The sequence below is a fragment of the Panicum hallii genome, chromosome 3, assembly GCF_002211085.1.
Source record: "Panicum hallii strain FIL2 chromosome 3, PHallii_v3.1, whole genome shotgun sequence".
In the NCBI taxonomy this organism is placed as follows: domain Eukaryota; kingdom Viridiplantae; phylum Streptophyta; class Magnoliopsida; order Poales; family Poaceae; genus Panicum; species Panicum hallii.
This window is the reverse complement of record NC_038044.1, coordinates 62157229-62169842: the sequence shown is the minus strand read 5'-3', so window position 1 is coordinate 62169842 and position 12614 is coordinate 62157229. Positions and strand designations below refer to the sequence as shown.

At 51.2% G+C, this 12614-nt stretch overlaps 2 protein-coding genes across 2 annotated transcripts; both read right to left on the bottom strand.

Annotated features, from left to right (window-relative positions):
• Positions 1-9310: 9310 nt before the first annotated feature.
• Positions 9311-10106, bottom strand: LOC112887688 (calmodulin-like protein 5). Its single transcript, XM_025953932.1, has one exon. The coding sequence runs from the start codon at positions 10008-10010 to the stop codon at positions 9519-9521; it is 492 nt and encodes a 163-aa protein (XP_025809717.1). The 5' UTR covers positions 10011-10106; the 3' UTR covers positions 9311-9518.
• Positions 10107-11239: 1133 nt separating this feature from the next.
• Positions 11240-12353, bottom strand: LOC112887687 (chitinase 2-like). The gene has a single exon (XM_025953931.1). It carries the CDS (start codon positions 12282-12284, stop codon positions 11301-11303), a length of 984 nt encoding a protein of 327 aa, XP_025809716.1. The 5' UTR covers positions 12285-12353; the 3' UTR covers positions 11240-11300.
• Between the last annotated feature and the right edge of the window lie 261 nt (positions 12354-12614).

Below are 12614 nucleotides of genomic sequence, written 5' to 3'. Positions count from 1 at the left end.
GCTCCCTCTTATAATTTGGATCTTTGTCCTGTGCTTTTTTCGTACGATGTTTGTTGCAAGGATAAGCCTGGGAGATAGGGTGTGGAGTGGAGGCGTGGAGCTGACGGATCAGACTAGTACACGAAAAAAAAATCTGAAGAAACTAGTACACGGAAAAAAATCAAGTGGGGTCCACGGCCAGTGAGTGTTTGCAGAAATCGGTACTAAAATAAGTTGCTCTCTGCATTATTTTCGTGAAACATATACTAAAGTTACTACTGTTTTAACGAGGATAATCTAAATTGTTACTTGCCAAAGGTTAAGAATAGGTGACTAGGCCACGCACATCCCAAATCATCATCCACCATTCACCTACTTTTTGTCGACAATGCAAAGTAGTAGTATACCTGCAAGCCATTTACTTGGAGATTCAACGCAAGAAAGAAAATGCATGTTCAACGACGCTGAATCCACAACATACCAAGATCTGATGAGTCCTGACATGCACCCACGATCTGCACTCTGATCTACATACAGTTAATAACGAACTGCAACTGTGGCACATGAGCCTCTCTTCATCAGCAGTGACCCGGCTTTGGAAGCAAGAAAGTGACAAGACCATTACTTGGGTGCCTAGCTAGCTTTGGCTTGGGATTGGGCTCCATGCATTGCATCCATAGCCTTTTACGCAGATCGAGATCCTCTCTTTAATTAGACACATGGCTAGCTGTTCTGCAAGTACTAAAATTAAGACGAGTTATTTAAACATCTGATGTATCAAATAGATCATATCTGCATATATAAATTAGAAATTTAGTACTAGTGTAGGGGTAAATGTCTGTGGTCAAGTGATTCTGTTGAGCTTTTAATTATACATCCGATATATCAAATAGATCATTTTCTATTTAATTAGCAAAGATGCATGAAACTATGTACCAGGTAATTAGGAGGTAGATCACAAGGGCATTAAACTAATACTGCGTGTTTCTTCAATCGATAAATAGTAGTAGCTCCAATACATGATTGGCCGACATGATTACAAGCTTGGAACTCACATAAACGTACTCCATCCAAGAAAGGCCTGGCTATTTCGTCATTGCACAAATGCTACCCGTGAAAAATTATTCTTCAAACATTATTACTAGATTGGAACTTACATGCATATACTCCAAAGAAGGTACCATGGATCGATGTTCCTCCAAAACCTGCAGCATAACCATAGCAGATGGAGCAATAAAAAAAGTGGCTGGAAAGGATCGTACGTCAAGAAGTTGCCCTAGCTAAAACCTTTTCCATTTCGCAGATAGATATTGTGTGGACATGCTCAACAGTGTGAAGAAATGAGGCTGTCATGCATGATCTAACAAAGATTTGCAGGTGTACACCAGGCCAACCGATCTGGTGACTGTGTGGGCCGATGATGCCAATCAAAGCTAGATCATGCTGGCAGCTTCACTCATTCACACGAGCATTTGTGGGAAACAGCATATATCCCAAATCACATCCTACTACGAACTCTCTTCCTCCCCCAAGAGAACCACAATCTTCAAAGATGCTAAGATCCAAAGATACCAATGCAAAGCAGAAAAAGAAGAAGAAACTTGGAATTAAGAGAAGGTGCCTGGAGAGCTTTTAATAAAACAAAGAAAGTGGATTCAAGAAGAAGAAACTTCAGTCGTTCACCAAGAACACTGGACATGTACACCAGGAAGACCAACAAGAAGAAAAAGAACAAATATAATGGAAGAACAGGCTAGATAATGGAGTCACTATAACACTGCCCTATGTGGCTGGCTCAGGACCTTTGCCGTGGACGGTGGACAAGGGCCTGTATTTATAGAGGAAGAGAATGATGCAGCAATGGCACAGTATACATGGCAATAGTACTGTCCATGGCACGCAAGCTGGTGATGGTATACTATCTCAGCACTACTTAATTATTAGTGCTTTCGTTTTTCAATTTTTTATTATATATAGTATAATTCAAGGCTAGATATGTTTAGTAGTGTTTTGGCTAGGCAGCTAGAGTACGTCTGCATCAGAGGCAGAGTAGCTAGCTAGGGTGCGGCACAATGCAGATCGATGGAGGCCGGCCTCTGCTATCTGCACAGGATCAAGAGTGAGCAATGAGCTAGCGTGCCTGTGCATGGCACATACACCTAGGGAGACCTCCTTGTTGTTTACTTCTCCTTTTAGCAGAACGAGGCGACGGCCGGACATTTGATTAAACAATACGCACAAACTCGATCCCATTCTTGTCCTACGCACATCGGCTAACGGCACATCTCCAACGGTAGAGAAACACGGCCAGTAAGAATGGGAGGTACTGCAAGTACATGTATGATGATGAACAATGAATGCTTACAAAAAAAAATGATGAACAATGAAGCCATGATGAAACGATCAATTATCCTAACCTCTCTATATAATGACACTTATGATTCAGGATTATTTCCTATTTTATTTAATTTCGCGCGCATTTAAACCAAATAAACTACTCAACTGCTGGAACTGGGAATGCAGCTGTTGCAATATATTGCTATACTGATGAAACCCCAGAGCAGCATTCAAAAAATGTTTTCAAGAGCATGCGGTGCTCTATTAAAAAAATGTTTCTTTTTATTTGTAGAGGCCGAACGGTGCATGGGGCACGCATGCATGCGTACCCTGGCAGGCATGCGTAGTAGCAATAGGATCAGATGCAGGCCTAGCTATACTATGATAACTAGTTTACGCTTCCAATGCTCTCATCTTTGACCTATAGTTCTCCCTCCTCCTGAACCTTTCCGCGACCTTGCTTGAACACTAGTATCTCTAGCTCCCTTAAAAATATACGGAGCATGCATGACTAGCTAACTCGTCAGAGAGGATGGCAGTTTGATTATTTTTACGGACGGACAAGTGGATCTAGAAGGTACTGTTATTGTAGCTGTTGGCTTCCCTGAAAATTGGTCGCTCTTTCTACATGTCTTTGATGGTTTTTTTAATCTTTTTTTGGCTCATGAATTATTTATTATCCCTCTGTTTTCATCATTTATGAGTTTTTGTTGCCAGGGTTCATCGGCTATGAGTAAACACACTCACAACTCTTCTCTCTTATCCTGAAAATATTAACAGTATGATTCTCAAAGCCATTTCCCTTCATCATTCTCAAGGTTGCATTGCATACACTTCTTAAACCCCTATGCCCAACAAAAATAGGTCTTATAAGCTCTTACCAATGATTTCTTCTACCCTACTCCCTCTAACGAGAAATGTATGCCGTTTAGGATACTGACACACTTTGCAAGGTGACACTTCTTTTACTAGTGGACTAGTGGTATGTAAATTTCGAATGAAGATAATTAAACATCGCGAAACTGCTTTACCGTTGACAACAAAGAAAGAAAAGAGGGGAAAGTGTGTAGACGCTATAGGATGATAATGATTTTCTAGAGAAAATTAAAAAGGCTGAAATGCCATTAATATTTTTTGAAAGGTAATAAAAATAAATTAATTTTGAAGGGAGGGAGTATGTTAACTATCTAAGAGCAGGAAATCAATTAGTAGCTATTAATCTTTGGTACAACTATATATACTCCAGTAGAGTACCAGCTTAATGGAAGTGGTGGATCCATGTTGGTGCCTAGGAGCAGTGGAGTCATAATGAGTTGACCATTGCAAGCTGTGACATGACGTGCGTGTAGCTAGATGAAAGGTCACATCAAGCTCAAGGTTAGGGCAACCTGTTCAAAACTGGCAAGGATTCTCTTCCTGGAAATGGAGCAGTAGTACACACTCCCCAAAGCCAAACCCTAGCCAACGCAAAGCAAGCTAGTAGACGTACTATGTAAATATGCAGAACTTAGCAGGCCTTGCTTGCTTGCTTTGCAACGAGGCACCACTAGTCCACACACATCTTTGCAACCACCTTCACCATGCTCCAGGACCAGGACCCCTCTATACACATGGATGCCGGGGTGGTCCTTCTCCTAGCTCATCGATCGCAGGCAGGCCAGCTACACCTACACTACTGATGTGTGATGTCCTCTCGGATCTGTATGTTTCTTTCTTTTTCCCCGGCCCTGGGTAGCACGCCATTACTACTCACCATGCATGCATGCATCGCGTTGGTAAAGCTTGTCACCTGCAAGTCTATGGCAGTTAGAACTACTGCCCTGCTTTCTGCTGGAAAGAAGCACCTACCTATAGGCAATACATCTGTCCCCATATATATACATATAATTAAGATCTCTTCTCTCTCTCTCTCTCTAACAATTGAGAGAGAGAGTTGAGAGAGAGAGAGAGAGTTGCAGTGCATTGCAATATGAATGGGTGGTGGTCGTGGTCCAGCGGCAGGGCAAGGGATCGGACTGAGGGGCGTGCATTGCCATTGCCCAATGGTGCGCATGCATGCCTGCATCTGCATAGATAGAAATGCAGCGGCCGGCGCGCTTCTCTGTACCCGCATGCACGCATGAGAAAGAAAGGTAGCAAAAGCCATGGCTGCCTCTGCATGCGACGGCCTCCAGCTACTTGTCCCTCGGCCCTTGCATTGCTGCTACCAGGGCTAGCAGCTACTCCTTTGCTGCATCGCACCCACGCGCTCCTTAAATTATTATCAGATAAATTAATAAATAAAGATCTTTATCTTATCTAATAGCGTATACCTGTACATATACTAGTATGTATATCTGCAACTTTATACGATCGAGCACGCGTTGGTATATACAATGATACCCCACTAGCCTAGTAAAAACTTTCTCCATCCATGCCTGCAGATCATTGAAGCTATAGCAAAGGATGCAGATGAGCGTCAGAATTCTGAGTTCTGAATCTCTCTCTGGGTCTCTCTCTCTCTCTCTCTCTCTCGTTGACAACGCAAGTGTCAATGGTGAAGGACCGGATAGGCGACCAATGGGAGCCTCGAATTCGATTTGAAAAACTTAAGAGAAAAGTCCCGATTACACCCAACGCACCTCGGACGAAGAGTATCAGTACCGCATAGCTCAGAACGACTATCAGCACTAGGAATACTCTTGACTTACAATCGGAAGCTCGATCGAGAAAAGTCCAAACAAAATCTCACAAGTTCAACCACGCAGATGATCCGATACCTAAAGCACCCAAACTGCCTCAAACAGTGAGTATCAGTATTGCATAGCACAGGACGGCTATCAGCACTAAGAGTATTCACTCACCGGAGCCAAAACACACTCTCAGAAGCAAAGCGGTGAAAAATCTCACAAACATGCACACACGCGCAACCGAACGGAAGTTGATCAGAGAGAAAACATCGGAAGCTCAACTCGTCAAGAACTCGACAAGACCGAGTTAGTGCACAGATAAAACAAACACTAAAGTAATAGAATTAAAACTAATTAGCAAGAGCACTAAATAACTAGTTTGTGTTTTGCTTTTTCAGGAAATAACTAAGCAGGAAATTAAATAACCTAGAGCGAGCAAATAAATCTAGTGAGGGGACAAACAAACTACAGCTAGAAAACAACCCTAGAACAAGAGTTAACTACACATCTGCGACCTAAAATAAATCTAGCAAAATTAGTAAAAAAAGAAAAACTAGTTAGGCAATTCATCAAACAGCTGATGTGCGTCAAACAAGCATTCTGAACTGCTACCTCTACTGTTGCCCGAGGTCACTGGAATTTGCATTTCAACTAAAACAATCAAATTGCTGCCGCTGCCGAAACACCCCCACCGCTGCTCACCTACAGCTGCTTGCTGCCTCTGCGCACCAAGGCCAAGGTGCTAGCGCTGCAGGCTGCCTGTTCTCCTTGCACGCTGCATAGCAGCCACTGCTGCAAGCTCCCCAGCGCTTGGTGCGCTCCCCCTGGTGCCTGCGCAGATACGAAACAAGAACGGGAATCCAAACTACAGCGAGAAAAGCAACACGAATTGAATCGATCCAAAAGCCCGGAGGGCACTAGGAGGGAAGGGCCTCCTTTCCCATGAATCCGTGATACAAGCTCTCAAAATTCGATCACCAAATCCTAACCCTAGAGAAAAGAAAAGAGGAGGAGAGGAGGAACCAGGAGAACAAAAGAAAACAGAAGGGGGGCGACGGGAACTAGTCAACCCCTGAGTTGGCTGCCCTTTTCTCTCTTTTAACCCTTCTAACTCTCTAGACTAAAGACTAAAATACCCCTAGACTTAACTAGACATTAGAAAGCCCGTAGGGGCAAAACCGGAAAAGATACATTAGACTTATCCGACGGCCGAGGTTCTTTCTTCGAGTCGAAGTCTTCTCCGCGATGCCGCCGTGTGGACGAAGATCCGGTCCGCGGTTTTGGAGGGTCCGCAAAACCCGGTAGGTGGCCGGTTTTGAGAAAACCGCCAAAACTCCACGCGCGGGAAGATTCCCGCTCCACGCCATGGCCCTAGACGCCGTTCCCGCCTCGGCCTTCTGATGGCCCTAGACGCCGCCCGACGCCCGTCACCTCCTCACCCGCAGCGAGGCCCTAGACGCCGTGGATGCCCGTCGCCTCCGTCAGTCCCGAGACCGACGCCCGTGCCTCCACGACTTGGCGTCTTCAACCGCCGTCTGCCTCCTTGGTTTTGTGGCGCAAACCAAGAAACCCGCCTTCCGTCGCCGCTTGCGTCCTCGATCCACGAGTGGACGCCACAGCCGCCGCCCAGCCCGAGCTCCTCCACGGCAACTCTACGTCGACACTCGACGCCCGTGTACTTGCAATCCAAAGACCAAGCGCACGATCACTCCGCACGGTTGACAATTCACTCATCACAGGCAGGATAGAGTACTCAACATTCCTCAAATGGACTGCATATGATGCATGTAGTACACTGTACACGAACGGCAGCGGCAGGAGGAGTTGAGGAGGGTTGGGGCATCGCTGTTGAATTGCCTTGTGCGTCCAGCAGGATTAGTTCAGACGATCGACGGCGATGTGTACCAACCATCCCAGCAATGCAAGAAGCAACAGCAGCGGCGGCGTCCATTCACTCACTAGTGAGCCGAGATAGCCTTGCCTGCCGCAAGCTCACCGGTGGAGTAGTGCTCCCTCTCCGATCTGATCTCTCTCATGGCCGGGGCATGTGGCAATGGTGGTGGTCCTCCTCATCATCTAGCTAGCCATAGATGCTGGCATATGGGCAGCTGCTAGCTAGCTAGCGCTGCTCCGATCCCGCCTGTCTGAAAGCGAGCTCACAGCACGCAGGCAGCTAGCTAGAGCTCGTAGCTAGCCTGTGCGGCTGTATGTGGAGCCAGCATATGCAGCTACCAGCAGTAACGTGTACTGCTACCTATAGCCATTGAATTGCAAGTGTTGGCAGCACGCGTAGCTCGGCGCGGCGGCCGTTTTGCTCCCGGTCGATCTACGTACGGGCAGGTACGTGTATGTATGTCCGTATACCTTGTAGATGCACACAGCTACGGGTATGTCAACAGTTAGCTAGTACAGTGTGATCATGATGCTTGCTTGCTTGGTCCAAACAGCTGGTAACAGGATAGCTAGGGTAATGACTGCATGCATGTGAACAAGATCTTGCAGGCTAATGCAAGCTAGGTCCATTTGACCATTTCATTCCTTGCTTGACTCATGCGTGTGTGTTGTTTTACTTCTTCTTAATTTCGAGTTGTTTCACGTATGAACAAGTCTTCATGGTAAGCTAATTACGGCCAGGCGAGACTCTGCGTGCCTACTATACTCTTCTGCTTCTGCCGTCCACACGGATGATCCAGCGACCACACTGACAATGTGACCCAGCACCAGACACATACTATACGTCTACTGGGAAATCCCAAATTAAAGGGGAATTGTAAGGTTGATCTCCACCGGCTCGGTCCAAGGATCGAGTCGGATCGTGCTCTCACGCTTTGATCACGGCGCACAATCAACTCATGGTTGCGGATCCCGGTCGCGCAGCGCTAAAAAAGAAGGCGGCAACGGAGCACATGACACGAGGTTCGCCGTACTCACCACAACCCCACCGTCAAAACCCTAGAACCCGATCTACTAGGCGCTGCAGCAACAGAAAGCGCCGCAACGTTCGTCGCCGTCAACTCCGGCCACCGCGTCGCCACCATTGTCACCTCCTCCACCAGGCCCGAAGGCGTTTCTCTCTCGGTTTCTCACTCACTGTTAACAAAGAAACAAGCTAGTCTACACCTAGAAGAAGGTCCTAATCATCCTATCAGGAATCAGTGTCTGTTCTTCAATTGAGAGAGCCAGAGAGGGACACTAACACACTACTGCTGGTCTACTGTCAAGTGTCAATCTCATTTGGGTTTACAGCTTGCAAGTTGCTACTAGCTGCTCCTTCAATTTTGTCCACAGGAAAAAGGTTTGCCCAAAAGGCAGGCGGTGTGCAATATAATGTGAATCTAGGATGCTTTTAGCCTTTTAGTAACCTCTACGCATTTCCTCCTACAACAAACGTGACTACACGCCTACGTTTGTCTCTAAACTTTTACATACGCTGTTATAATAACATTAGATTGACAATATGCATAATTCTAGACTTATTACAAACACTTAAAAATGTTATGTCTTTATTCATAGATAAGATAATGCAAGTTAAAATATGCCTGGAACCGTGTCGATTTTTTTTACGAGTTTGTATGTGTGATCTGGGAGGGTATTCTTCACGAAAGGAAACTTTATCTGGTAAAGTAGGCTGATGGTCAACGACACTCTTTCCTCTCCCGATCACAAGAAAATACCGCTGACTTTGACAAGTCAAAGAGTTGCTTCACCCTTTGACGACTGCTGCTACGTTGCATTGCATTGTTGAGCTGTGGCTGGCACGTTACTAGAAGGACATTTGGTACAGTCGTGCAGAGCAGGTGCGGTGCGGTGCCGTGCGCGGACTGTACGCGGATGGGTGACGGGCGGGCCGGCCAGGGGAGGCACGGTCCGGTCCAACTGCTGGCCTTTTTGCCACGGTGCTGTGGGCCTCTCGCGTTGAAAAGGAAAGGCCGGAAGGCAAGCTCGTGGGATTGTTCTCACGACCCAAAACGTGAGTATTACAAGCGGCGAAGAGCCGGCGAAATCCGACCTCAAGCTTAGTTTATTTTAAGTCATGCCATGCACTTTTTTTATTGACCACATTTCTAGCTAGAAATTTATGTGCGTGACAAAGCCACACTTTGCCTAACCTTAGTTGTAAGTAAATCACAAGCTAAGCTAGAGGTAAATCAGTCAAAACGTCGTCAACCTCCAGATGGTAAATAAGAAAAGGTACTAATGATTAAGCGCGGGGGGCAAGGTCCTCCTCCAGCTTGCATCCTCTGCCGGTCGGTGGGTCAAACGAAATCCCAAATAAAATGCCTGCTGCTCTGCTACCAATTCGCGGACAGGACACACTACTTCAATTTGTACCAATCGCGATCGATCCTCCGACGAATTGATCGCATCAATAAATTGTTGATTACTCATCAGTTACAGGTAGCGAGAAATCGTGCGGTGGAAGAAATTAACACCGGATCGGAGCTACGGAGAGAATGGAGGCCGGCTGGGATCGATCGATCGATGCAAAAGATCGAATCGCTAGATCGCCTGCTAGCTACATGGCCTGGTTCGTCATTGGTGGTGGCCGTCGGAGAGCATCATCATCCTGACGAACTCGTCGTAGTTGACCTGGCCGTCGCCGTCGAGGTCGGCCTCCCGGATCATCTGCTCCACCTCCTCGTCCGTCAGCTTCTCGCCGAGGTTGATCATCACGTGCCGCAGCTCGGCGGCGGAGATGTAGCCGTTCTGGTCCTTGTCGAAGACCTTGAAGGCCTCGCGCAGCTCCTCGTCGGGGTCGGCGGCGGCGTCCCCGGCCCCCGCGCCGCCGGCGGCGGCCTTGCGCGCCATGAGGCCGAGGAACTCGGCGAAGTCGATGGCGCCGTCGCCGTCGGCGTCGGCGTCGCGGATCATCTCGCGGAGCTCCTCCGCGCCGGGGCGCTGCCCCTGCAGCGACCCCATCACCGTCGCCAGCTCCTCCACCGTGATGCACCCGTCGCCGTCCTTGTCGAAGAAGGCGAACGCCTCGCGGAACTCGGAGACCTGCTCGGGGCTCAGCAGATCCATCTATACAGTATACCGGGCTGCTCAAGGGTGCGCGCCAACGAACGAACGAGAGCTCGATCGAGGTGGGGATCGTCGGCGAAGTGAAGCTCGGGTGCTCGTTGGGTTTAGTGCGGCGGTGGATGGTGGGTGGCCGGGCGATTTATAGTGGCGGGAGGAGGAGGAGGAGGAGGAGCAGCTGCCGAGCTGGCATGGCATTGACTTTTCCTGCACGCCGCCGTGGGGCCCTTCGCCGTGGCCGCATACTTGGTCAAAATGGAGATCGGCGTGCATATATGCGGTCAGCGGAAAAGTGCAGGAAATCGCGCCGGAAAAAGAAAGGGGGCAAACACGTTTGAATATAGCTGGAGCGGTCGAATCCTTTTTATTTTTTTCATTACAAAGTGGGGGGGGGGGGGGGGGAAGGCAAAATCTGTTTTCTGCTGCCTGTCAAATGCGGCTGGGGGGCGACGTCCAGGGGGGCGCACGTGTCACCCGGCCTGCGTGCCCTGGGGCGCGTCGACCGGAACGGGTCCAGCCCAGCCCGCCGGCGCCCGGCCGCTGGGGTTTGACGCCCGTCCCGACCCGTTCCGTTCCGACGACGCTGCCGCGGCCAGTGGACCTACCTGCCCTCGCTCTCCTGCTGGACTGGCGGACCCCCATGCACGCCACGGTCCGGATGCGCGTGCACCGACGACGCCGGACGCCGCGGCGGTCGCGCTCCTCTCCTCCTCCCGACGCCTGGCTTCTCTTGATCGACGGAGATCGACGCGGTTTCTCCCTCGACCCACGCGTGCGTGCGCGTCGGTCGGTCGTAGCTGGCCAGGCCTGTCCTTGACCTGGCGGCTGTCACCCTGCTCCGGATCAGGGCCACCACCCCCGTTGGCATCTCCCTCGAATTCACCGTGCCTAGCCGCGACGATGTGTGGTGGTGCTAGTCGCACGGTGATGGGCTGCAACAGCCGCGCTGGGCTGGGCCATTACCGGAACAAACTGCATGCAGCAACCAGCAACCAATGCTACCGGTGAGCATTGATCCGTGCGTACGTGTACGATCAAAACTTAGTTTGGCCTCTGGATCTGGAGCACAGGACACGTACTGTATGCATTGGATCACAGAAAAAAAACTTTTTTTGAAACGAACAAAAAAAGCTTCAATTTGAGCCAACTTGTTAATACAGAAAGAATTGCAGTGGTGGTGGTGTGTGGGGGGGGGGGGGGGGGGGTGGCGGCGGCGGCGCTGAATTTACGAACAGACACTCGACGGACACGCGTACGGGATCGGTGGGCAGCACGTACGTACGGCTCGCTCGCTCAGGTGAACCCCGGCAAGGCGCCGGCGAGGAACCTCTGCGCGACGCGCTCGTACCGGAACCCGTCGGCGGCGGAGTTGTCTGCGGCCCAGACGAAGACGCCGTGCAGCCTGCCCTGCCTGCGCAGCGCGCGGCACGCCCGGAAGAACCCCTTCCCGGGCCCGAGCCCGCCGCTGGCCGGGTCCGTCCCGAACCCCAGGAGCACCTTCCCGCCGCCGCCGGCGTACCGGCGGCTCTGCTCGTCGTAGTACCCCAGCAGCTGCGGCACCGTCGTGTTGGCGGCGTACGCGTAGAACTGGAAGTTGACGTACTCGAACTCGCGGCCGTACCGGCGCCAGAGCTCGCCGTAGTGCGCCTGCACGTCCGGGTTGGCGAAGGGCGCGATGGACGCGAAGGAGATGACGCCGAGGGCCCGGAGCGCGCGGACCAGGCGGCCGACGCACTCCGCGAACACCTCCGGCGTCTCGCGCTCGCCGAAGTGCTCGTAGTCGACGTCGACACCGTCGAGGCCGTACGTGGTGAGGATGTCGGTCAGGGAGACGACCGCGTTGGCCACCCAGGCGTCGACGGAGGAGGCGCGGAACGTGGCGTTGGCGCCGCGGACGGTGTCGCCGCCGAGGCTGAGCGCGACGCGAACGTTGTTGCCGCAGCCGCCGCCGCGCTTGGCGGCGGCGACCGCGGCCGGGGTGAGGTTGGCCTCGTCCCAGTAGGCGAGGAAGCGGCCGTCGGTGGGGCGCGGGGGCGCGGAGGCGTTGGCGGGGTCGGCGGCGTAGTCAATGGCGAAGGCGAGGATGAAGTGGAAGTCCACGCCCGGGTGCACCGGCACGTCGGCGAACGTCACGTTCTGGCCCTCCGCGCCGATGTACTCCCGGAACAGCGGACGCCGCGCGGGGGCCGTCGCCGCGGCGGGGAGGAGCAGGAGGAGGAACGGGAAGAAGCAGGCTGCGGCCATGGCGCTGATGACCGGCGGATCGCGAGATGCCATGGACGACGACGGAGCTCGATCGGTCGAGAGATGATGGAGGAGGCGCGGTTGATGCACGTATTAGTAGCAGGTGCGCGCATTGGTGAGCAGCTGGTGTTCGTGGCCTAGTGCGAGCGAGCTGTGCGACTGGATTTGACTGGGTCAAATGACTCGGATCGGAGTGAGTGGAGAGGTTGCCGGCGGCCAACTCAGCCGGCGGCCGGCAACTGCGTGTCTGCACGCGGCGGCGGCGTACCTGGCACCACCTGCACGACGCGACGCGCGTTGACGACATGGCCTGGGGATGCATGCGATCCTCTAGAAACTCGGGGCAGGGCTGCAGGCGAGATG